General features: G+C 39.5%; 2 protein-coding genes across 5 annotated transcripts in view; one reads left to right on the top strand and one right to left on the bottom strand.

The window, feature by feature from the left end:
• Nucleotides 1-5426, top strand: part of GDI2 (GDP dissociation inhibitor 2) — a 45185-nt gene extending 39759 nt beyond the window's left edge. The window contains exons 8-11 of the mRNA XM_070391419.1: nucleotides 713-884; nucleotides 3995-4139; nucleotides 4340-4394; nucleotides 4480-5426. Coding sequence (XP_070247520.1) covers nucleotides 713-884; nucleotides 3995-4139; nucleotides 4340-4394; nucleotides 4480-4626 — 519 coding nt within the window. The 3' untranslated portion in view covers nucleotides 4627-5426. The remainder of the gene's footprint in view (nucleotides 1-712; nucleotides 885-3994; nucleotides 4140-4339; nucleotides 4395-4479) is intronic.
• The window catches only part of TASOR2 (transcription activation suppressor family member 2), a 99535-nt gene continuing 75163 nt past the window's right edge, over nucleotides 2699-27070 (bottom strand). For 3 of the 4 annotated variants that reach the window (XM_070391390.1, XM_070391414.1, XM_070391399.1), the window contains 6 exons: nucleotides 22952-26689; nucleotides 14381-14506; nucleotides 13635-13788; nucleotides 12513-12618; nucleotides 9150-9331; nucleotides 2699-8550 (listed from right to left, as the gene is read on the bottom strand). In XM_070391390.1, coding sequence (XP_070247491.1) covers nucleotides 8435-8550; nucleotides 9150-9331; nucleotides 12513-12618; nucleotides 13635-13788; nucleotides 14381-14506; nucleotides 22952-26689 — 4422 coding nt within the window. In that variant the 3' untranslated portion in view covers nucleotides 2699-8434. Of the gene's footprint in view, nucleotides 8551-9149; nucleotides 9332-12512; nucleotides 12619-13634; nucleotides 13789-14380; nucleotides 14507-22951; nucleotides 26690-27070 lie in introns of those variants that run through there. The other variant, XM_070391407.1, reaches the window with a different exon arrangement.

Below are 27070 nucleotides of genomic sequence, written 5' to 3'. Positions count from 1 at the left end.
AGGGAGAAACGTTTATCGTTGCCTTGCATAGGGCCCCAACTGGGATTAAACCTTTAGCCTTTTGGTTTACGGGATGATGCTCCAACCAACTGAGCCACCCAGCCAGGGCTCAAAATCCTTTTTATTGCAGCCCCCTTCCCTCCTCCAATTCTTCCTTGCTTCACACAGCTGCTGCTACTTAGGAAATTTCAAGGCTTTGATATACAAGGGGAAGAAGATTATAATATATATCTTTTAACTTAAGTTTTACTTAAAAAGCCTAGTGTTAAAATATTTTGGTCTGTTTGTAATGCTAATACTACTTATGGAACATTTTACTAAGGAGTTGTTACTTGGTACTTCTCATATAATGACAACCCCTAATTATACTTTTTCACTTTATTCCAACAACCACCTTTGAGATTGCAAAAAGCCAGGATGTGAACACTGATCTGCCTAGTTCTAAAACTTCTGAACACTGCAACAACTTTCCTAATATTTGAATAGGATTTAGAATTTAATGAATTTGTTCCAGGAAAATTTGTAGAGATTGTTGTCAGAGCTAGTTTTTTTTGGCAGAGCTAGTTTTAATAGTTACCTTATAGTTCAATTAATTTCTGCAGTTAATGTGAGAACAGTAAGAGATTATATTCATGAGACAATGGCATCAGTATACTGTCTAAAAACATCATGGACACCAAATATTGTAACATCTTTAAATGTTTTGTTACAGATTGCTCGTTGTAAGCAGCTCATCTGTGACCCTAGCTATGTAAAAGATCGGGTAGAAAAAGTGGGTCAGGTGATTCGTGTTATCTGTATTCTCAGTCACCCCATCAAGAACACCAATGATGCCAACTCCTGCCAGATCATTATTCCACAGAACCAGGTCAATCGGAAGTCAGGTAAGTTTTGGAGATAAGCCAGATGTTTGTAGAATTTTGGTAGACAAAATTTACTTTGTATTTTATCCAAAGTTCCCAATTTTATTTGCTCTATTATAGTGAAAAAGCCTTATCTTTTTAATACATGGGAAACAAAGTATGATGGATCCCTTTTAGTTGAGATTCTAAATCATTACATTAAATGGACAAATTAAATTAGCCTAGGAGTCCTGCCTCAGGTTTGTATTCACTGCTTTGGACCCCCGATTCCTCATCTGTGGAATTCAGAGGCTGAACTAAGATGAGTTCAGTTTCTCCAGTTCCAACATTATGTGCCTGTAAAGGCTTAGCTTATTAGTGACCTGACACCACTATTTTGAGATGATGATAGTGGTGCTTCTCTGTCATCCTATCTAATAATAGAGAAACATGGTAATTAACTGTAACTTCGCTACCCTTCCCATTGGCTAATCAGTGAGATATGCAAATTAACTGCCAACCAAGATTGCGGCCAGCATCCAGGCAGCTGAAGCGAACAGGAGGCTTGCTTGCTCCAGTGACAGAGGAAGCCAAGGTTCCCCGCCTGCCGCTGCTGGCCTCTGAGCTGCACTCTAAGCAACTATGTTGCAATTATAGAAGTTAAACAATCCCCAGAAACCTGCTTTCAGCCGGCCGGCCTCAGAGCTGGAGCTGAAACAGTGTTTCAATTATAGAAGCCAAACAAACCAGATACCTGCTTTCAGCAGCCGAGGTCTCAGAGCTGGAGCTGAGCCTCAGAGCTAAAGCTGGCTCTCAGTTCCAGTGACAGCCATCGAAGGTAAATAAATCCCAGAATAAAAAAAGAAAAAAAGGAGAGGTTGGGAGCTTCAGTTGCCCACCAGCCTGAAAACGGCCCTCAGCCCCTCACCCAGACTGGCCAGGCACCCCAGTGGGGACCCCCACCCTGAAGGGGGTGCAACCAGATGCAAACAGCCATCATCCCCTCATCCAGGCTGGCCAGGCACCCAAGCGGGGCCCCCACCCTGATCTGGGACACCCTTCTGGGCAAACCAGCCAGCCCGACCCATGCACCAGGCCTCTATCCTATATAGTAAAAGGGTAATATGCCTCCCGGCACCGGGATCAGCGGAGCGGCAAGGCCTCCTGGCCCCTGGAGCAGCGTGACGGGCAGTGCCCAAACCCCCTGATCGCCCTGCGGCTCTGTGTGTCACAGGGGGCGGGCCACAACTTCCGTATCCGCCCTGCTCTGTTCGTGACAGTGGAAGGGCCCCAACCCCCTGATCAGCCCTCCTCTGTGCCTGATAGGGGCGAGCTCCCCAACCCCCTGATCGGCCCTGCTGTGTGTGTGACAGGGTGCGGCACCCCAACCCCCCCATGGGCCCTGCTGTGTGTGACGGGGTAGAGCCACAACCTCCCCATCGGCCTTGCCCTGTGACGGGGGAGTGCCCCAACCTCCTGATCGGCCCTGCTCTGTGTGTGACAGGGGTAGCTCCCCAACCCCCTGATCGGCCCTGCTCTGTGCGGGACAGGGGGAAGCTCCCCAACCCCCTGATCGGCCCTGCTGTGTGTGTGACAGAGTACTGAGCCCCAACTCCCCTGATGGGCCCTGCTCTGTGTGTGACGGGGGGTGGTGCTGCAACCTCCCCATCAACCCTGCCTTGAGTGTGATGGGGCGGCACCCCAACCCCCCCCAATCAGCCCTACCCTGAGCGTGACTGAGGGTGGCATCACAGTCTCCCAATCCGCCCTGCTCTGTGCATGACGGGGCGGCGCCCCAACTCCCCAATCGGCCCTGCTCTGAGCCCGACCAGGGGCTGCACCTAGGGATTGGGCCTGCCCTCTGCCACCCAGGAGCGGGCCTAAGCCAGCAGGTCGTTATCTCCTGAGGGGTCCCAGACGATGAGAGGGCACAAGTGAGGCTGAGGGACATCCCCCCCACCCCCCGCCAGTGCACAAATTTTTGTGCACCGGGCCTCCAGTTATTTATAAACTTATTAGTCTCTAAGATCAGGATTTCTAAAATTGTAATTCCTGATTTATTTGCTTTAACCAGCAGATTTCATCTACTACCTCTTCCTGAAGTCCTAAATCTTTTATCAAAAATTCAACTAAAAAAAGTTTTTTGGCTTTGAAAAAGACAATTAAAAGCCATCTGTATTTAATTTTTCTGTATAGGAATCCCAATCACAGAAGATTTATTACTAGAATAAAGGGAGTTGTACTCAAGTAATTTTTAAAGGGTTCCCAAGCGGAACCCTGGGTTGGTGAAAGTAACAAAAGGGAGCCCAGTAATTGTTTACTGTTTTTGAAATTAATGTAGTTACTTAGTGGTATACAGACAACTAGACCTATGGAATTATATGAGTTTATTATGCCAACTCAAGAATAGCTTTTGCTGATTTGTAGTTTTATAGTAAATATGTGAGGACTCAATATAGAAGGTCCCCACTTAACAATGGTTTGACTTAACGATTTATCAAGTTAGTGCAAAAGTGATTAACTATACAACCATTGTTTTTTCTTTTCAGCACAGTATTGAATAAATTGATATACTCAACACTGCTACAAAATAGACTGTGTTAGATGATTTTGTCCAATTATAGGCTAATGTAACTCTTTTGAGCACATTTAAGGTGTGCTAAGCTAAGCTATGATGTTTGGTAGGTTAGGTGTATTAAATGCATTTCGACTTCCGGTATTTATGATGGGCTTATCAGGATATAACCCCTCTGTAAGTTGAGGAGCATCTGTACTTAATGAAACCTTTCTTAGCCATTCAAAACCTTTTGCAATGCAATGTTTAGAGAGGCAGAAGACCTCAGAGCAGTTAACATGGTTTGCCAGGTTTCCACAGTTAGCTGGGACAATGCTGGGAAGAGAAATTTCATTCTCAAGTCCAGCAGTTTACTGCCACATAAATCCTTGATCTCCGAAAGGCTAAAAAGTTGCTGAATATTGGCATATTCTATGTATGACCGTTGCTTCCATATACATAGAACTTAAGCTTAGAAGCTACTGTCTATTCCAAGTAATTTTAATTCACACCTCAAAATACGGGTGAGACTGAGTGCACACACCCGATGCCCACGTTTTACAAACCTTGGCAGTGAGATGGCATTACTTGTTTCCAGATATCTATGTCTGCATGATCTCCTCTGCACACAATGTGGCAGCACAAGGGAAGTACATTGCCATAGTCAGTACAACTGTGGAGACCAAGGAACCCGAGAAAGAAATCAGACCAGCTTTGGAGCTCTTGGAACCAATTGAACAGAAGTAAGTGACATGATCATTTATATCAGCTAAAATCCTAGATTAATTTTGGATTTTGCTCCATGGTGGGGCAAACCCAATGAGAAGCAAGCAAGCAACCATCATCTCCACCAATCTCATCCTTTGGGTTTTGAGTTTCAAGCAAAGCAGTGAATGGGTGTGGGATCAGCTCACCTGCTCACTTAATTCTTTTTCTCCTTCAGATTCGTTAGCATCAGTGACCTGCTTGTACCAAAAGATTTGGGAACAGAAAGCCAGGTGAGTGTGGTGATCTGAAAAGGGTATTATCAGGTTTTATTGGGAGATTTCCTTAGTTTCAAGTCTTTCTAATTTTTATTTTCAGATCTTTATTTCCCGTACATATGATGCTACAACTCACTTTGAGACAACCTGTGATGATATTAAAGACATCTATAAGAGGATGACAGGATCAGAGTTTGACTTTGAGGAAATGAAGCGCAAGAAAAATGACATCTATGGGGAAGACTAACAGCAGTACATGTTATCATCTAATTAGGACAGACTTAAAATTGGCAAATAATGCATATTGTATGAAATCAGTATTGTAAGGCCTGCTTTTATAATCCAAACTGGGAGATTGCAGAGCACTGCACCAGTAAATATTCCTCCCCTTTCTAATATCATGTATTAACTTGTATTCATGGAGTGGCTGTTCAGAATTGGCAGGTGACCATATTCTGTACTGTTTAACCAATGCTGGCTTTTTTTTCTAGTGAAGGATAAGTTTTAAAAAAACATTGTGATACTGATACAAAGATCTTGATACAGTATTTGTATCTTTTAATCAGTGTAGCCTTTACAGTTATGTGCTTCTGCTGCTCAAGAGCTGGATCAGTACAATTTGCGTGCCATCTGTCCTTAATATTAAGGAGATTTGAAATCAAATATTCCATAATTTGGGAAAGCATATCGAAGTTTTCACTATAGATTTACATTTTGGTCCTGTCAAGTATTATGATAGTGTCTATGTAGCCTCACCACAGGTTTGGTTTATGTGGGCTTAAAATTCTGAACTCCAGACTTCAGTAGTCATTTTGGGGGAAACCTGTGTGTGTGTTTTAATCTAATTGATGAGAGCAAAGGAGATAGAAAACTATCATAAAGCAGGTAAATGTAGAAGCTTCTATCATATCCCAGGTGTGGCCTTTTCAACGGACCAAGCTGCAATGCAGTATTGATTTGACAGAGCCTCTCCTTCAATGATGTCTGCCTCAAAATGGCTCCAAATGATTTCTGTACTGCAAAATAAAGCCAGACTCTGGAAACCAAGTCCCTCTCGATTGGTCTGTTTGTGCCCTGATGTTTAAGAGCTATAAGTATTGTGCTGGCCATGATGCAGTTGTTTATTCCCTCAGTAGAGCTGAAACTGATGCTAGGAGAGATGCTGGAATGGAACTGTGCTCAGTTACTGACAGCATGTGAAGCTTCAAACTTGGACGGATAGAGAATCAAGTCTGGCTTCATTGTGAGTAAACCCTAAATTATACTCTTGACTCAGTATTACTGTGAAACTCTTGATATTCTTTTTTTTTTTTTTTTTTTTTTTGGTTAATCCACACCCAAGGATATTTTTCTGTTGATGTTTTAGAGAGAGTGGAAGGGAGGAGGGGGGAGAGAGGGAGAAACATTGATGGGAGAGAGATTGGTTGCTTCCTGAATTTGTCCCAATCAAGACCAGGGATGGGGTCTGGTACGTACCCTTGATACGTATCCTTGACTGGAATCGAACCTGGGGCCATTTAGTCTGAGGGCCTACACTCTAACCACTGAGCAACTGGCTAGGGCTTAGATATTCTTAGTAGTGGTTAACAAGTACTCTTTTTTTTATTCAAATGCAAATTACTGCCTTTGATAATTCTGCTTATAGGTAGCATTTGTAAGAGAACAAGTTAATTATCAGATGGATAGGTGCTTTAAAAGATTTTCATGTAATGTAAATTGTAGTTAGAAATTGTTTTTAACTGGGACCTCCTCTCTCTCTTAGCATTATACAGTAATAGCTACCAGACGAATGAAGACATCTTAACTGTATTCTTATAGGCTGAATTTGATTCTTACAGTTATGTCTAAAGGACATATTAGGACACATGACTAATCTGTTAAAGTAATTAGGATAATAATTTAGATTATTATTCAGATTATCTGATTTACTTTAGCTCAGTTTCTCAATCTCACACTACTTGTTTTGGCCAGATACTTCTTTGTTATGGGGGACTGTCCTGTGCATTGTATGATGTTTAACAGCATCTCTGACATCACTTCTAGATGCCAGGAGCACCTCCCTAGCCCGAGAACCAAAAATGTCTCCAGATGTTATAACATATCCTAGGGGACAAAACTGACAGTTGAGAACCACTACTTTATGTCAGGGGTGGGGAACCTTTTTTCTGCCAAGAGCCAAAAGGATATTTCTAACATTATTCTCAGACCATACAAAATTATCAACTTAAAAATTAGCCTGCTATATAGTCAAACATGCAAAATGTACAAACTGGTTAGTATTAAATAGAAATCAAAGATATCAGGACTTTATGTCCCAGGCCAATGGGGTCCAAAAATGATGAAGGCACAATTTCTGTACCATTGTTCTGTGACTTGGTTAAGTGTTAAAATAAAGAAAGGGTGGTATGGGACTGATGGCCTTGGGGTTGGATGTTGGAAGGCTTTTCAGTAAGGGGAGATGAACATTTGAGGTACAACTTGAAAGATGACTATGTTGGACAGATAGCACCTGACAGGTGGTAGTAGTAGGTGCTCAATAAATATTTCCTTTTCCTTAGTAATTTCAAATCAACTCAGTGTTATGATCCTCTTATTAGAATCTTATCCCTGAGGTAAAAAATGGGTTTCTAAGCAAAAGCTAGTGTCAAATAATTAAAACTTATAGTGAGATTGGCACTTTTGTTTGGGTAAGAAGTATACAAAGTAGATGAATGGCTTTTGAAAGAAGTTTCTGTATAGTTCTAACAGCCCCATAGAAGGGCAAGATGGAAAGTCCTATGAATGCCCTTTTTTTCTATGGCTTGCAGCTCAGTGCACATGACCTTGGGAGGGGAAAACAATGGGCGGGTCTGCTGGGACTAAACTGACAGGTGAGGGCCAAAATGATATAAGTGATAGTATTCCTCTGGAACCCAGTCATTCTTGCTTAAGTGGCTTAAGTGATACAACTCTCCTGACAAACTCCAATTTTTGCTATGAAGTCCTTCCAGAAACAATTGACTTTTTAGTTGTCTTTATTAGAAAAATGAAACAAATTAGTTATAAAAACCTGTGTTCCAAATTGATGCTAAATGTCTTACAAATGTTTTTTGCTTGGTTTTCATGTTTAAAGATTTTAATTATTTCTAACATCATAAATAAGTGATTATTCTCAGAGTTGATTTTATAAGTGCACTATTTACAAAATAAGTGGAAAATAACAGTTTATAAATTGGACAATTTTGGAAAAAAGGTTAACTTCATGTAGTGTTTGAATAATAGCAAATGAAACACTTAAGAGATTATAGTCTTTACAAGGGTAATAAAAGCCTTTAAAACAGACTAATATGCATTTCTTAAGTGTTGCTGACATTAACATGCAAAAATAAAGCTATTGGTTAAAATAGACTAATTTTTGCTACAACTGAGTTAACATGTTTATAAAATTATTTTTAAATTCAATTAATAGCTTTAAATTACAATTTAAAACAAAATATTTAACACTGCAACCCAAAGTGAATGTGTCATTGTAAATGAAGCCAGACATTTAAACAAAATGTAAAAAAATGAAAGGAATTTTCCCCTAAGTTGTAGAACATTGATTTGTTTCAATTATGAGAGGGAAGACTTTTTAATGTGTCTTAAAGTTTTTTAAAGAAAAGGGAAAATACTAATTTGTTGTTGGCATCATTGATGTCTAGGCAAGTTACAGTTGAATAACCTGGGTAAATAAAATTGATAATTTCATCTTTAAAACAAAATAACCAACCATTTTATAAATAGTATGCTACCTAATGGGAAAATTTCTATGCATTGTAAAGGTTACATCATCTGTCTTGGTGATCAGGATGAACTGCAGGTGAAAATGCACATCACAGAGAAAATGGGTAATTGGGTTGGTTATTTCATTAGTGGATACTTTAGAATTTCATCCCTAAATAGAGTTATTTTTAATTTACAGCATGATAACACATAAGGTAAAGAACAGAGTTTTTGAACAACTGTTTGCCTCATAGACACAAACGTCAGTATCTTCCCTTAATTCCAGCTGACATGGGAGAGTTGCAGAAGTGTTCTTACCAATAGCTACTCCTAAATGGAGCTGCTACTTTTTGTATATTTTCAATAAAGTTATTTACATCTGTAACAAGGATGCCACTATTTTCAAAGACTTCTCTGGAGACAGGCTTCTCTGTAAAAAGAAAAATATCCTTTTTTTGGTAAAAAATGCATTAATGTACTTTCTAAAAAGTATCATTGACATATAATATTATATTAGTTCCAGGTGTATAACAGTTATTCAACATTTAAATGTACCTTTTTAAAAGTAGCAGAACCCCCTTTGTTTAAAAAAACTTGTGTGAAAGTTCCTAATGTGGGAGGAAAAAGGAGTCTGGTTCTAGTGGGGAAAAAAAAAAAAAAAAAAGTTTGAAGCTTTGGGAGCAGCCCCTTCCATGGGAGGTGGGAAGAGTGCTGGGAAACCACTGATAAATGACAAGAGAGTCATTCCTTAATTTTTAAATGTTTGGTGAAGATTCACATGAAACATTAAAAATTAGGGATTAAGTATAAAACTAAGTAAGGAGATGATGAAACTTAATAGAAAGAAACTGTCTGAGGACTATTAAATAGACAGTACCCCTCACCCAGCCATTATCAGGCTAACAACTGATCTTGGATCTATATCCACATTTATCTTATGGCATTCAATGACTCCTAGAGTTGACCCATTTGGGCATTAACTGATTGATGATATAAAACTGAGGCAGTACTAAGTCTGTATGACTTTACCTGTTAGGAAGACAGCAAACCTGGCATGGATATGCTGAATTTGCAGGTTTAGGAGACATTTTAAATGTTCTGCTTTTGTTGATGACCGAGAGTCACACTGGTGATAATGAAGCAATTCAATGATATTTGCACTCTGGTAGGATTTCAATATTAAGTTCTTCTTATGTGCAATTGAATCCACTCTGGAAAATACATAGAAATGTTAAATTCAGATTCAGTGTAAGTTTCTTTTTTACTGTATCTTAATTTTGTTTTATTCCTAAATCTTCTCTTGCCTTCACTATACTTACATTCCTAGTTTAACTACTTCCCATAAAACCAACTGAGATCCTTTGTCCCTGTTCTTTTCCACCATACACTGGCCTTCCTAGAAGTCATTGTCTTGATGCGCTCTTCAAAACATTACAGGCGCACTATTTTTGCAAATACAGATTAAAAGAAAAAATTGCGCCCTAACCGGTTTGGCTCAGTGGATAGAGCATCTTGCGGACTCAAAGGTCCCAGGTTCGATTCCGGTCAAGGGCATGTACCTTGGTTGCGGGCACATCCCCAGTGGGGAGTGTGCAGGAGGCAGCTGATCGATGTTTCTCTCTCATCGATGTTTCTAACTCTCTATCCCTCCTCCCTTCCTCTCTGTAAAAAAAAAAACAACACAATAAAATATTTAAAAAAAAAAGAAAAAAAGAAAAAATAGCATTCTGATTCCAAGCCGAAGGGACATCTACACATTTATCTACCACCACTTCCAAAAATGTCGCCAGGCAAGCTTCATAGGAATTTCTAGTGGACCTCTTAATGCATTCTTTATAGCAATGGTTCCAAATCTGTAAGTTTCTTTAAAACCCCTGCTCTATACTTCTGATTAAAACAACATAGCAGCTAGATTTTCCTTAGTTTCTCACCTTCTTTTAAATCTTCTTTCTACCTTTTTTCTTACTTTTTTAGAGGAAAATGTTTAACTTTTAAACATCGCTACCTCTGCCCTTGATTCCATCTCTCTAGTCAGTCTTTTCTATCACATTCTCCTTCCTGTTTGCTGGAGAAAACCAGATCATACGTATCCCACCACTGAAGCGACAAGTACTGTTCACATCACAATGGTGAATTTCCTTCCAGACTTATAAGTCAATTTACAATTGGCATCATACTGTACCTAGTTTTAAGATACCAACTTTTCTGTTATATTTCTTATTGTTATAAACAGAAACTCTTTGTATGTTTCTATTGACTGTGTTAAGTTTTGTGTGACATTATTTTGCAAATATTAAAAAATCAGACCCTGGCTGGTATGGCTTAGTGTTAAGAGGGTTGGCTAAGCACAGAAAGGTCTCGGGTTCCGTTCCCAGTCAAATACGTGGGTTGTTTGATCCCTGGCCCTGGTTGAGGCGTGTGCAGGAGGCAACCAATTGATGTGTCTCTCTCCTCACAACCCCCTCCCCTCCCTTCTAATCTCTCAAAAAATCAGTGGAAAAATTAGGTAACAACATTAGCCTAGAGATGGAGTTGAGGCTGGTTTTGTAGTTATTGATAACCATCAATGGCTATAAACCCCTTTGTGATCTTTAAAAGCTAGGGTTTTCTTTTTGTTTTAGTTGTAGATATACTCCCCCAACGTTGAAAGAATCTGATAAGTTTTCTGATGAGCTCTGTTTATGCCAGGTAAGTACAATTTGAAGAGCATGTTACTGTTTTGGCTAACTCTCAGTGAATGCATGGTTACAGCCTGGGATCCTGTTAACTCTTGGTTGTCCTCCTGTCCTAGTGCCTCCTAACTATGAGCCTTTTCTGAACTTCTAAGCCACCTTTCAACATCTCATGCACTTCCATAATTTTGGCTGTTTCATCTGAGGTTTGTTTTCCTTTGGAGAAATCACTATGGTTAAACACAATAATGGACATTTCAGAGATGAACATCCTGGAGTTAAAGCCTTACAACTAACTGACTCCAAGTTTGACCTAAGTCAGGCCTGTCATTGTGTACTCTGTATGAAGTTAGGGCAAGATAATTGAAGTAAAACAGCTAACAGTGCCTGAAACAGTCATTTAACAAATGGCTTGTCAAGTCTGTTCTTTTCCAGTCTGTCTCTGAGCTCCAGGCCTTCCTTTCCCAGTCTCATTAGAACCTGGAGGCACATCTTTTTTAAAAATATATTTTACTGATTTTTTACAGAGGAAGGGAAAGGGATAGAGAGTTAGAAACATCGATGAGAGAGAAACATCGATCAGCTGCCTCCTGCACACTCCCCACTGGGGATGTGCCTGCAACGAAGGTACATGCCCTTGACTGGAATCGAACCCGGGACCCTTGAGTCCGCAGGCCGATGCTCTATCCACTGAGCCAAACCGGTTAGAGCAGGAGGCACATCTTTGATATGGAGCTACTCTCAGACCCAAGTTCCTTTAGCCAAGGAATCAATAAATACTTTTCTTTAAAACAATCCCAGCTGTAGAATGGCAGGGTGGCTCAGTTGGTTGGAGTGTCCCATACACCAAAGAGATTTTGGGTTTGATTCCAAGTCAGGAATAGCGATCTTAAAATATCTATAGTTAAGTTCAGACTCTGCTTACGGGAGGCCATCGATAGATTTTTCCCTCTCACATCGATATTTCTCTCTCCCCGAAGATTAAAAAAATCCTAGCCATATATTTAAGTCTACCAGACCTGAGGCACTGAACCTAACTGCCCTATACCTGGGCTCCTGAGAATTAAAGAGAAAAAACCAACATGATATAGAAAAATGTTAGTTACATGCAAACAAGTGGCTAGAATAAGATGGAACTTGGAGACATTGTAGAAAATAGGTCTACCTTTCATCTAGCGCCAGTATTCCACTTTTGTGTGGAAATTACCTAAAAATCGGTACAGCGGTCTGGTAGGGTTAAAGAGGCTTGCCAATTGGCAATCTATTGTTTAAGGGTAAAATTCAATTTTCCATCCTAGTTATAACTGAGGCAACTTAAAAAGCATTACTGTGGCAAGCCCGTAGTTCAGTTTACTTTTTGCAGTTCATGGTAGCAGAGTCTGAATAACTATAGATATTTTAGGATCCCTATGTCTGACTTCTGTTGGTCTAGAGAGAGCGCTACTCACAGTATATGCCTATAAACTTTTGAGTACAACACAAAACTTTCATTGAATAATATGCCCTGCTATAAAAACAAAATCCCAAAACCAGCCAACAGATCTAAATACTATGTTTAGTGATGCAGGTGATTTCCATTGCAGTACAAACTTAACCTTGAATAATACCAGTCCAGACCACATTGAATATTTCAGGGTGAATCACATGGTATTTCCATATCCCCCTGTCAAAGGGAAGAGAAGGACCCCCGCCCAAGCCCTCACTTGCCATCAGGCCTTACCTTACATCTTCCTTTAGCTTTTTATTTTCCCTGTAGTGAAGCAACCATTTCCATCTTCCATTTCCATTTAGTTTCTCCAGGGCTTTCACAATTTCCTTCAGTTGAACTACAGGATAGAATAAATTGTGTTTTAAGATTTTTGGTTTTCTACTCAAAGGCCAGAATTTATTACTTGTAAAAAAAAACACCTGTGTTTGAGTGTATACCATCATTGATTGCCACTTGTGTGGCTGTATAGGACCCCATATTGCATTTCAAAGATACAGCAATCTATGGCCCCTCGATTCAGCCCTACCTACTCAGACTGCAGTAGGAGAGAGCTCTGCAGAGAAAGCACTGCAATTCCTAGCAATTAAAGCTTTGAATGTACAGAGATCACATAGGAGGTTTAGTTGCAACAGCAAAGTCCATGTTTCTAAATACAGAATCTACAAATATTTTTCACCTCCAATTTCCATGTACCATTCATGTTTGAGCTAGGCAGGTTTTGATCTTACATAAAAGTGTCTGCTCTGTTCTGACAATCTCCTAGGTCAACTCAGGGTTAGGGTCATTGACTGCCCACGCAATGGATTAACTACATATAACTTAAGTAGATCCCCTACCCTGACAGATTCCCAATCTCCAGTTGACCCTTGAACTGATCAGATAAAGTATAAGTAGATGCACATAGCTCAAACTCACGCTGTCCAGGTCAACTATATGAGTGTTCAAGCAGATAATTAACACGACTTTCAGTAACCATTTTTTCAGATTTCCATATCAATAAGGTAGTAAGTGTGACAGCAACAGAAATGGAAGCGGGCTGATTCTAAACAAAATCTGTAGCTGACTTCATTTGGCAAGTGAAGGAATCAAATTTAACAAAACCTCAAATGTGTATGACTATTTTAGCCACAATCCTGAGAGAAGGAACTTAGGAGCTGGTTTAGTGGTAAGGACAATCAGTAAAACAAGGGAGGCTAAGAGCATGCATATTGGGAATGAGAACTATATAAAAAACTGCTTAGCATAGCATAGAGCAAAAATTAGCCTTCTAAAGGTAGAGACTGACATTATTTTGAGTTGATATTTTTCATGAAATAGAACTTAAGAAACAGGAAAGGAAATTAAAAGGCTAACCTAATGTTAAAGTTTCTAATATTCTGTCATCTGACACCACAAAGCCTCCAGTCCGAAACAGCTCTTGGAAGGTGTAATTGAGAACATCTTCAGGGCTGTCTACTCCAGCGAAGATGACACTGGGAAAATGCTTCAGCTTCAGCAAAGAAGGAATCTATTAAACATAAAAGGATCCCACAATAAAGATAAATTTATTGGGTTTTGTCACTTTTCATCTGAGGGTTTCAAGATTCAGGACAGCTAAAAATACTTTGACCTTGATGACTGATAGATAATTCTACCACACATAAGGAATATTAACTCAGTTCATCATAAAACATGTAAATACAGTCTCTATAACTGCTAAGGTTGGAGACAGGGAAGAGTACACCTGAGGCTTTAGGGACCTGTAATCAGGCAGGTAACAAGCTAACACCATCATTCCCTGTCTGCGGCTTCACTTGGTGTAGGTGCTGTAGGGATCGGTTACTACCTCCTGATAGGCTATACCCATAAGTTAGATCTTCTTGGAAGAAGCAATTACTTTTATTCAACTAATAGGTAAATATAACAGAGTTAAGAAAAATTTTATAATTCCTATAAAAGAAAGATTTGTTACTATTAGATGAAAATTTATCAGTATCTTTATAGTTCTGTCTTGGTTAATTATTATGAGTAAAAAAAGGCAGTGACAAGTCTGATAATTATAGAGTAACAAAGGCCTGGAATACATTTCTTTGTAAGAAAAAGGTTATTTTCAAACCTACTTGATGTAAATGTGATGAGATATCTTCATTTTTGATGATGACCATTAGCATATCATTCTCTCTGTGAAAAGCTTGACAGAAGTGCTGAGGTTCAATTTCTGTATGGCCTCCTTTCCTCAGAATATTCTGAAAGATTTAGAAATAGCCATTACTAAAAAAAAAAAAAAATGAATGCACAGAACTTTTATAATTTACCAAGAACATAAAAAAGCACATCCTATTTACTAAATTATATCCTAACAAGGCAACAATAAATGGCAGTTTGTCTTATACTAAGTGAGCTTTCACCTGTGAAAGAAATGACTCCTCAGTATCACTAACAGTTGGGTTTTATAAGTTTATTTCAAAGGCAAAAAAAAAAAAAAAAAAAAAAGCCTTGGCCAGTGTGGCTCAGTTTGGAGCATCATCCTGTGCACCGGAAGATCACGGGTTCAATTCCCAGTCAGGGCACATACCCAGGTTGCGGGTTCAATCCTTGGTCTGGGCACATATGGGAGGCAACTGATTGATGTATATCATATATCACATCGATGTCTCTTTGCCCTTCCTCCCTCTCTAAAAATCAATTTATAAAAAATGCAAAAAAAAAAAAAAGCACTATAGGGTGTTTTATGTCCATAAAGTATCAAAGGCTGATTTTTTTTTTAACCACCAGACTAATATATTGAGTCTCACCCTCTTCAAGGGGATTTACCTTGGGCATACTGTGATGCACTAAAAAATGTTTCTGGTTAAAATGTTTCTAGAACATACTCTTGATTATAATACCCATAACAGCTATGTATTATTTCGAGTATCATTAAATGGATATTGGTTGTGAGGTGAGAGAACAGTCTCTTGATGTGGAGACTTGACCATGAAGATATATGTGCATGGTTGTTAGGCAATGCTGTTACACAGAATAGGGCTGTAATAGCCTGCTTGGGAGAGGGTAAGGTCATTTAATAAAAACATTAACTTTGTCCTTTGTGATTTTGACAGTTTGTTTGAAGGATTCTGGAGGTTTCCATTGCACACCTTGATGTTCCTAGTTATATAAGAAATACTGTATTTTGACTATTTCAGTTCATCACTCAAAATGTATGGGCCATGTATTTTCAAATAAATTCCTACAGGCAAGATTTCTTTTAATGGAGCCCACTAAAATGTCTAAATATAAATCTTTAGCCCTCACTTATTTTAATAATAAATTATTTGAATAAATACATTTTCTGTTCAACATTTTCACCAAACACTGTGGCATTCGTGTTGTGGGCTCTTGTCATGCATTCTGAATTTTGATAGATCTTCCTCATCTTACATATAAATGGGTCATGACATCCCATCATCAACCGAACGCTTCAGGATTCTTCAGGACTGAAGAATTATAAGGATAGCTTTGTGAGCTTTTAGAAACATTTTGCTTTAACAAGATTTTAATCCTGTTTATTTTGTGTCAACTTTCTCACTTGGAGATTAGTTTTATCTTTGCACACAATTTGTTATTTTCTGTTGTAAATAGTGGCCACATGATAAGATATTATGAAACGGCACATTCACTGTTGAAACAGGCATGATGATATCTTGAAATATTCCTACCAGACCTATGATCTCTCCATATGAAAACCATATCATCTGTGCTCTATAAAGGGTGTGAGAACTAAGATATTGCACTGTTGCTTTTGAGAAGGAAGCAAAAAGAATTTAAGTATTCTGTTCAAGGTGGCAAAACAGGGATATAGTGATGATGCTAACTCAATCTGACTTATTTTAGGATATGTTTCAGGAATTATTAGCCAAATAAAATTACAGTACACCCTTAATTTTTCAGACCCTGATTTAATGGACTTCAGATTTAAAAGACAAAATTTCTGGTCCATTTGTCATATGAGTGTCACATGTGAAAATTAACACCTTGTTAATTTTAAAATGCTTTTAACTAATAATTAAATTAACATTTTTTTGTTATTTCATTTTTAGCAAATAGGCCATATGTTGGGAAAAAAACACTAGTGATTTTGTTGACATAAATATTACATAGTTACAGCTATAGTCTAATATTTAAGTCCAAGTGTCACTGCTCATAAACAATGCTGGGCAAATGATTAGCATGTGATCACACCACATCTTGCGAGGTAACTGGGTTTGTTAGCTCACTGTGTGACTTTCTGAAGTAGTTATATAACTCATGCTGGCTGGTGTTCCAATGTGTGCTAAGCCACACCCCAGCTGTGTGCATTTGTTTACTGGAGATGACTGGTGAATGCACACATTTAACCAGACCTATTCAGTATAAATTTAAAATTACAGTAACACATATAGAAAACTTTTCTGTGAAATTAAAGTTTTCATACATAGTTAAATTTAATTACACAAACATGTCTACATAAGTAAAAACGGGTTAACAAATTTGTCAATATTTTAACATACACATTCAGAAAACCTACTTTAATATATAACGGACTTTCTGCTTTAACAGACAGCCCCTTGCCTGAATTAGTCCATTATATTGAGGATTTTACTGTAACTTTAATTCAAGGTAAAAAGGAAATGAATTTTCAGGTTACTTTTGGAGGCTAAGCACCTTCAAAAGGATTGAAGGCTATTTAATACTTTTTCAATAATACTTCTTACCAGAATGGCATGTAAACTGGAACAAAAACTATGGGGGTTTGGGTAGGTGGGTACAGGGATAAAATCTGGCAACCATTTATGAAGTACCTTGGAGAAGAAAATAATCCTCAACAGGAAAATAAAATCTGTTACACAGAAAGATCAGACTCCATAAATTTGGAATAAACTAAATATTTTAAGATCATAATTAAATTACACAAAATAGGAGCCATAAGCTATCTTGAAGAAGAAAGTAACTAACAATGGATAGCTTCAAGTTAAAGCTTATCATCTATCATTTTTCCAGTTCATGCTATAGTCTAAATGCCTTAGCATGATTTCTATTAAGGCCCTTCTAAAATGGCCCTTTCTTGCATCTCTAAACTTGTTTCTTGACAGAACACACTATGCTCCAGGCATGATGACCAGCCTCTTCACTGGGCCCGTGTACTCTTATGGCCCTTTCAGAAACCCTCTCAGGGTTCCCTTATGCTTTTCTTCCTGCAGCACTGAACCAATGACTAAAACTGCCTGCTGTCCCTCTGGGCAGACTTCCAACCCCTGAAGGGAGTGTCTGTGTTACATCCACTGCATCCTCACACCTGCCTCTGGGAAGAGCAGGAAGCTGCTTTACATGTTTCATTAGCATCTACCTGATGTGCCCCTCTGATAACTGTCACACTCATCACATACAACATCTTCAGATGTCTAACGTTACTCAGTAACTCAACATTTACGGACTTAACCAAGTGACAGATAATCTGAAATACAGGACTTCTCAGAAGTACTGACATAAGTGAACTATAAAACAAATCTAGCCAAACATTTAGAACCAGAACACTTACTAGTCTAGCCTTCCACACCTTACACAACAGGTCAACCTTGCTAACTTTAGTAAAATATCCCTGACTCTCTCAAAACAATTTCAAAGCACCTGCACCAATATACTTACCACATTTAATTTTACATTTACATTTATTTTTGTTTCTTTTATCAGTGTTTTTCATTTCCCCTCATGTGTACATGTTAGGGCTCTAAAACAGACACTGAGAAGGACGACTGCCTTCATTTGAACTGGCTCCTGCCACCAGTGGAGGGGGGGTGGGGCATGCTTTGGGCTAGCGCTCCAGGCAGGTGAAGATGGGGCTGGCATGACCAGGGCTAATTACACTTGGGGTAGGAGGTGAGCCAAACAGCAGGTACAAAGAGGGCAATTGAGAACCCTTACAGCTTGAGAAGGAACTGCAAGTGTGACAAAGGTAGAATAGACCTGGTGGTACTGGACTGGAATTGGGGAACAGTGTGCACCTATTTTTATTTTAAAAAGAAACATACAGGTGTTATTTGTACATATAACAGATAGTTCTTGGCTGTTTGCTTGATGGATGTAGATGCAAAGGCATCCAGTAGCACTGAGTTCACCCATTGCCAAGTCTTGATTCTGTGGCAGGCAGTTAGACAGACATGAGCAGAGCAAGGATGATGGGCCAGATACACAAGGTCACCAGGGTGGAAGGTCCCGGGTGCCTAGCAATGGACATTTGTAGGGTCGGATCTCGTCCCCAGGGTGACCTTTCCTTCCCTAGCATATTGTTGGTTTAGACTCCAATCCCATGACATTTCTTTCCTAGAGATAACATCTAGGCCTCAGTTGTGACTCAGGTCCAGGCCCAGGAAAGCAGCAAAACCAGACAAGCAACCCCACAGCTGACCTTAAGACCGGATGCATTGGAGAATGATCCCCTGCCCTGGCACCAACTAACTAATCAGTCGGGGGAGACCTAGACCCTGAAAGGACACACCTGGAAAGCTGATGAATATTCTACTGAGATCTTCCCTTAGGACCTCCCCTGAAATCTCCACCCTTAGGACTGAGGACCCAGCATGCTCTCCCTGGAGCACACCTGCTATTTCCTTCCCCAGTCCCTTCTCTATCCTTCCCAGGCACGTCACCTTTACCTTCCTCAAGGTAAAGCTCCAAGGGCCCTTCCTTTACCTCTATAACTTGTTTTCTAAGCCCATTTCTTCTATGAAACTTCTGCCTCTCTGATTTTCCAAATGAATGTTCTCTTATAGTTTGAGTCTTGGCTCTGAATTCTTTCCTAGCTAGAACTCAAGTTCCAAGGTTGCTGAACCCAGATCTGGTCTGACCCCACTGGTCTAAAACCTGGTGCCATTCTTGCTGCCCACAACAATTCCAAATGCGATTCTTCACTAAAACGAATCACAGCTCCTTGGAGAAGTGGCTGACTTCAAGGCTGAGTGAGGAAATACACAAAATAAGCCTGTAACATCACATGGTACCACAAAGGGAGAAGTTAGCCAAAGAATTATAGGGACTTGTCTAAAGGACACAGAAGCCAACTCTGAAAGGGACTCCCACTAGCTGGGTCTGGGACAATCTGAGCATTAACATAATAATAACCAAATGATAACTTTTGAGTAAAATAATATGGAACATGGGTTCACACTGATATAAGCAAAAGAACAAATGGAAGGGAATGAAAAGATCTATCCTACAGCAGAAGGCCAACTAAGGAATGTACAAGGAATGACAGAATTAGAATACCACGATGTGGCAACCATCACAATATCTGGTTCAGACAAGAATCAATCTGGTGGGTGAAAGTCTCAAGAAGAATAGGATATTTACATAGTCTATTGTATCTCCCACTTACTAATAACTACAACATGCTTATTAACTGTATATTGGAAGGAATTGGTAGAAACTATCAACAAAATGAAAAATGTTAATGCAGTAAAACCTTAATATAATGGATTAATTTGGGCAAGGTGGTGTCTGTTAAAGCCGAAAGTCAGTTATATATAACTAGAGGCTCGGTGCACGAAATTCGTGCACTGGGGATGGGTGGGGGGTCCCTTAGCCCAGCATGTGCCCTCTTGCAGTCCGGGACCCCTCCCTTGTTACTGCCCACCTGCTTGCTTCCTACCGCTTGGCTTGCTGCTCCTTAGTGCTGCCACGAAGGCCTTGGGTCTGCTGGGTGCCGGGCCTGCGGGTTTGTGTCTCTGATACCCCAGCAGCCCCAGCACCAAGGTGGCGGGCCTTGGGGCTACTGGGTACAGGCCCCCTGTTGCGTGTTTGTGTCTTCTATCAGGCCCCCAGCAGCCCTAGCAGCCCCAGCACCACCTAAATAACTTAAGGGAAACTATTTAGTCTTCTTTTAAAAGCAATCTAGTCTAAAAATGAGTTGCAGTTAAGACAGAACAAAGAACATGGTACCTAAGAGTGAGACAGACTGACAGAGGAGAGGCTGGGCACTGATCAGGGGCTTACATGCCAACTGTTCTCCACCTGGGAAATGATGTAAAATCGGTTTCTTTAGTTTTCTGCTTAATGGTCTTCTCCAGCACCAAGGTCAGAGGAGCCGCCTTCCAGCCTGCAGGCTGCTTCTCAGAGTCGAAAATTTTGCCATAGGCCTCTGCCTAGGACAGGACCTCTGAACCCCCAGGGTGCATAAACACACAGGGCTTCCATCAGGCTCCGCTGATCCCGGGGTCGGGAGGCCTCTCGGTTCCGCTGATCCCGGGGCCCTGAGGCCTCTTGGCTCCGCTGATCCCGGGGCTGGGAGGCCTCTCGGTTCCGCTGATCCCGGGGCCCTGAGGCCTCTTGGCTCCCCTGATCCCGGGCCTGGAGGCCTCTCTGCTCTGCGGCTTCAGTGCTGTTTGGCTTCGCTCTACCGCTTTGAACCTGAGTATGCAGATTAACCGCCATCTTTTAGCTTCTATAATTGAAACATTGTATCTTTTGGAGCTGTTGCTTCAGGAGTTCAGAGCCCCGCAGCTGCAGGCGGGAACCTTGGTTTCCTCTATCGCTGGGGCAACCAAGCATCCTGTTCTCAGCTGCCTGGCTGCCGGCCGCCATCTTGGCTGACAGTTAATTTGCATATACTCACTGATTAGCCAATGAAAAGGGTAGCGGTCGTATGCTAATTACCATGTTTCTCTTTTATTAGTGTAGATAAAGCAGGATTTCCAAATGTGTATGCTAAAAAATTGACAAATTAGTTTACTTGTTTTTACTTATTAGACATGTTTGTGTAATTAAAATGAAATATGTATAAAAAATTAACTTCACAGATTTTCTATACTGTAATTTTAAATTTATCCTGAATAGGTTTAGTAAATGCATGTATTCACCAGTCACCATGAGTAAACAAATGCACATAGCTGGGGCGTGGCTTAGCACAAATCAGAACACCAGCCAGCATAAAGTCACCTGAGAAAACAGAACCAATCACCTCGAGAGATTCAGTGTGATCATGTGCTAATCATTCTTCAAACACTGTTTATGGTGACTCTAACTTAAATATGTAGACTTTAGTTGTAGATATGTAATAATTATGTTGGTGAAATTACTAGTGGTTTTTCCAACATATGGCCTACATACTAAAATTTTGTTAAAAATAACAGTGAATTAACAACAACAAAAATAACCTGTTAATTATAAGCAAATTTTGATTAAAAGCATTTTAAAATTAACAAGGTTTTATTTTTCACATATGACATGGACTGGAAATTTTGTCCGTTAAATCTGAAGTCCTTTAAATTGAAACCTGCAAAATCAAAGTTTTATTGTACAATAGGAATCTGACAAAAACAGACACATGACAAGCAAAGACAGTATGATACTGAACTTAAGATGGGGTCTGTGGACTGAACTAGCACAGTGCATTAGTGCTCAGGTCCTGATTTCTAGGGTTGTGCTGTGATCATACAAAACAGTGTCCTTCTTGTTGGGTAATATACACAAGTTGCTTCCTTAGTGCAGCAGTCTCATATGAAGGTAATACATATGTATTAAGAGGTAATGGGACATTATAACTGCAACATATTTTCAAATGGTTCAGAAATGTTAACAATGGGGCATCTGGGTGAAATGTAAATAGTAAGGCATCTTTTAACATTCAGAAATGTTAACATTTCTGCAACCTTCATGAATTTGAAATTATACTTTAAAAGTTAAAACAAAAGAGAGAATACTGTATTTTCTAAAAATTAAGAGAAATTATGAGGGGATAAAATGAGGAAGCTCATGGTAAATGGAGACGGATTCTGGCTCCTGTGAAGTTAGAATTTTACCATGGTTACATCATTTAAAATTAAGTATCATGTTCTTACGAGAACATCAGTTATCCTAAAATTCAAGAAAAAAATACATCTAAAACAGTGGTTCTCAACCTTCTGGCCTTTTAAATACAGTTACTCATGTTGTGACCCAACCATAAAATTATTTTCGTTGCTACTTCATAACTGCAACGTTGCTACTGTTATGAATCATAATGTAAATAACTGATATGCAGGATGGTCTTAGGCGGCCCCTGTGAAAGGGTCATTTGACCGCCAAAGGGGTCGCGACCCACAGGTTGAGAACCACTGATCTAAGACCAAAAGAGGTCCCTCTCAATTATCCATATTAATAAAGCAGTTTTAATTTAAATTATATTTTTATTGATTTTAGAGAGGAAGGGAAAGATAGAAACATCAACGAGAGAGAATCATTGATCGGTTGCCTCCTGCATGCCCCCTACTGGGGATCGAGCCCACAACCTGGGCATGTGCCCTTGACTGCAATTGAACCTGGGACCTTTCACAGGTCTATCCACTGATCCAAACCAGTTAGGGCTTAATAACGTAATTTTTAAAAATCTGCATTTTACCTAAGAACATATTTGTATTTGTATTTGAATTTAAGTATGTCTATACTGGTAACTTTTTGTGAAAATTAGTCATTCCATTAATTCTGGAACATCATACGTATCTTCAAATATAGTACCAAAGATAGATAGATCCTTGCAGCATAACATTTGGTATGCAGATAAAAACTGAGCTGTGAAACTCAAATACCACTTCATATATCATCTTTTTCTGAAGCCAAGAATGCTAAATTTATTATTTTAAGCTAAAATTAGATAGCAATCAAAATAATATAATCTATAAGTAAAAAATCTGTCACCTTACCTTTGTTCTCACAAAGAATGACTTGTCCTCAGTCTCAACGAGGTAAAACAGAAAGGTGCTTTTGCACGCCTCTTTCACGACACTTTTTAGTTTGATGTGCAAACTGTTACACAAGTCTGTAATCATGTCTTCATAGGAGGCTGATCTTCTTGGGGAAGATGAATACATTTCTTGAGATGTGGCTTCTCCAGAACCAACATTTGACTCTTTAACTCGCAAACTGACTTGATTGCCATTCATCACCACCTTGTTGAATTCCGCATATTCATTAAGAATAAGGGAGATATCATTCCGGGATTCCTTCAAAGTACTGTTATATTTCAGTTTGTTGAGGTGGAAAGAAACAGTCTGATTTCTTTTAGAATTTGTAAGATGATTTCTCCTGCGATCACATCTTTCCTTCCAAAAGGAAGAACTGTCTAATTTGCTGGACCTGTGGTGTCTCGGGTGCTGACTCTGTGGCCTGGAGTCTGAGTGCATGATTGTTACCAAGAGGGTACTTGTGCTCCGGGATGGAGGATGGAGAACTGAGGATTCAGATGTTTTTGGCAAAGGGAAAGCTTCAGAGGCAATTTGGAGAGGTGGTTTCTTCAAAAAGTCATTGGTGGAAGACAGAGAAAGCTGGGAATCTCCATTCTTTATAATTTGCTTCAGTTTCTGTTGGAAACGCAGATATTCCAGATCTAAAGTGTTCTGAGTAAGGTTATCTTCTATCTGCCAAGTATTTGTCCAGGAGCTTAGCAAGCCATGTTTAGCAGTGAAATTGCGCTGCCTCCTCAGGCCATGCAAAGTTCTCTTGGTACCTTTGACCTCTTTAGTTATAGTAAAATTAGTGTAAGTCCTGGGGATACCATGGAGATCTCTGATTTGGATGTAACATGGCACGCTCTTTTCTTCATTCTTTGATCCATCAAACCGGTTTCGGGGAGGTATGCTGGTCTCCAACTCTGAAACCTGGGTAGAGTAGGCCCAATCGTCCTTATGACTATTGGTTAGGCTCAGGAAAGAGTCATAACCATCTTTCAAAGCACCTTCTTTCTTGTGACTACATCGCAAAGCACAGGAACTCTCCATGTCTAATTTGAGATTTCTACAATCACCAAAAAAGTCTTGATCAGAGTCTCCGGAAAGTGGTTCATAATGGAAGTCAGAATTCACACTAATATCCATGTCTCCCCCCTGGGTTTCAGAGTCCTCCTCAGTCCTGATCTCCTCACCAGAGCTTTTATTTTCCACCTGCTCTTTAGAGACTCCACAAACAAGAGGAGCACAAGATTTGGGAACAAAAAAGGCAGAAGGCTCTTTATTGACATTTTCACTGGTGACTGCTGTGTTTTGATGAGAATCAGCATATAGATACATGGGGGAAAGTCCTTTATTCGACAGATCTTTTGTTTTGCATGTTGACATATCTTGTGGCATATGGGTGGTTTTTTGTTTGCCTTCTGGAGATGGGGCGTTTGATTCAGAGTCAACACCTCCTAGGTCTATGTTGTTTTCATGTGATTCAGCTTCGGTTTCACTATTCTTAAGCAAACTGGCCATTCTGACTACTGATATTTCCTGTGTTTGAAACCCTGTCTCTACGTTTATGGGTCTTGTAAAATGGGTTACGGTAGCACCACTAGAGGAAAAAGCAAGGTTGGGGAGCTCTGGGTGCCTGTGTGCCTGTGTATTATCAGCTTCATCGACTGAGTCAGAGCTCAAGGACTGAACTTGCATGTAACTGCCTTCATTTATTTTCAAATCACTGCTAAAGAGACACTTAATGCTTTTCGGACTAGTCTCCTGTTTTAACGATACATTCATTATTTCACTTGGACTATTTGTAGAAATAAATGTATCAACCAAAGACTTATTTTCCAAAATCTTTCTAGGACTATATGGGGGCTCACTGGTCTCCAAGGCAAGGTGATTTAAGCCTGAATTTCTGTTTTCTATACTGATTTGCTGCAATGGATTTCCTGACGTTACCAATTTTTCTAGAGAAGTCTTGAAGTCAGCTCTGTAACTGCCAGTTGAGGCAGGCTGGTTTAATTCTTTATTGCAGCATGGCACCTTTTCTGAGAAAGAGAAATCCTCATCATGTTCACTTGGGACAATTTCCTTAGTTACTTTGCCCAGAAGGGTTAAATGCTTATCTTTTCTTCCTGGATGATTATTTAATAGTAGAGGCATTTCAGCAGGAAGTTGTATTTGTGGTACCTGAGTTAGGTTATTTTGTCCCATTGGATGGATAGGACCAAAAGAATTTTCCTTTTCTGTTATGGCCAAATCTACTGATTCAATGTGAGAGAATTTGCGACTTTTCCCACTCTGTGCATCGGGATGTTTTAAACTACATGGAGACACATCCCGAGATGGCTGTATTTCTTCAACTGGTATCTGGGGGTCAGGACTAGAAGCTGGTGACACTTCTTCAATTAAAGAACCAAAGGGAAAGTCTGAAGTAACATTAACTTCCTCTGTAAGCTCAAGGGCAGAAGTATATTTAGCAGAATTCACTTCTTGTGGCTCAATTATGTCTTCATCTATATCCTGGAGTTCTAAATTTGGTAATGGGGCCCCCTGATGTTGCTCTGTTTCACCCGCTGGCATTTCTTCTCTGGGACTTGTAGGTGGTGATATTGTGAGAGTTAGGTCAATGTCAGAATCTTCCTCTAACTCTAGGCTTACCTCCTCTCCATTTATAGATAGGCTGGTTTGTTTAGCAAATGCGGACTTAAATGATTCAAAATTCCTATTTTCACTGTTTAGACCACTCTTGTCACTTTTTAATTCTAAAGAGCCATTTGAAGTATTACTTCTTGATGGAATGCAGCTAAGTGAGTAATTTTTTTCCAACATGGCAGAGGCTGATGGTGAGGCTTCTTCAATCTGTGATGGCTCCAAAATCTCTTCTGAAGATATGCTTAAGAGACTCTTAGGTTGCAGAAAAAGTTCTTGAGAGAGTTTCATTTCTTCTCTGGGTAATGAAGAATTAGAACTTTTAACTAATGGTAATGCCTCCTTTTCCAATGAATTATCAGTTGGCAATGATGAGCCTGGAACAGGAATCTCTTTCTGTAATGAACACATTTCATTATTAGCTAGTGTCTCTCCACTTACTGAGGAGGCACAGAGGTACTTAGTGCCTTTTTCTCCTGATGTTGCTAGAGATAGAATGTCCTTAAGACCTTGTGTTTGTACCTTTTCAAATGTGGATATAGGAAGTCTAAAACTTCTAGCAGGTGATACTTGTTTAAGCAACTCCATATTAAAGACTGTAGGTTTATCAGCTCTATTTGCAATTTCTGCCTGTATTGGTATACATGCATTTTTTTCAAAAGTAAGAGTAACTGGTTCCAGATTAATCATTACATACCCCATATCATCTTTCTTTTCCTGTGTAGGCTGACATTCTTTGTTTTGGGGGCTGCTATGCTCGATAAGGGTCTGTAAACCACTTGTTTTTGCTTGCACTGTTGCATGGAAATTATCGACTTTGCTTTCAAGGGTGCTATACACAGATTTTTGACAAATCACTGACTGATTGCTGATCCCATCACAAGTCTTGGTGAATGTGGTTTGTGTGACTGTATCAAAAGAAGTCACTCTTGTGCTATCAAGTGGCTCAAAGGTTTTATCTTCACCAGGAATAGAAGGCCCATTAATTTGGATACTTCCAGTGTTAGAAAGCACAAGATTAGAAGTCTCTGTTTTATCCGATGACTCTTGTTTGGATTTCCCCTCAATGATCTGAAATGACAAAAGTAAAAAAACAAACTCAAGAGTCAAACAGATTATTTTAAATATTTATATGTGAAGAACAGAATAGAAAAGGATTAATTTGAGTTTGTCCATGCTTTTGAATTTTCTACTCTGTAAGAATAAGACAGGGTAAAGATCAAACAAATCCAACTCTTTTTAGACAGGCTTAAAATACCCCACACATAGGAATTTGTTTTCTTTAAACATAAAACACACAGATGAGATCTCCAAAACTTATTTCACAGCCCATTTTTTAAAAAGGACTTTTAGGAAGAAAAGTGGCTAGCCCACTGACAATTTAAAGACTTGAAAATCTCTTATTCCTCAGCTATCTTCTTTGCTTATAACTGGAGATAATTTCTTTCTCAT

The sequence above is a fragment of the Myotis yumanensis genome, unplaced genomic scaffold (assembly GCF_028538775.1).
Source record: "Myotis yumanensis isolate MYYU_CA2020_CCGP unplaced genomic scaffold, mMyoYum1.0.hap1 SCAF_1, whole genome shotgun sequence".
NCBI classification, from domain to species: domain Eukaryota; kingdom Metazoa; phylum Chordata; class Mammalia; order Chiroptera; family Vespertilionidae; genus Myotis; species Myotis yumanensis.
This window is presented reverse-complemented; position numbering and strand designations above follow the sequence as displayed.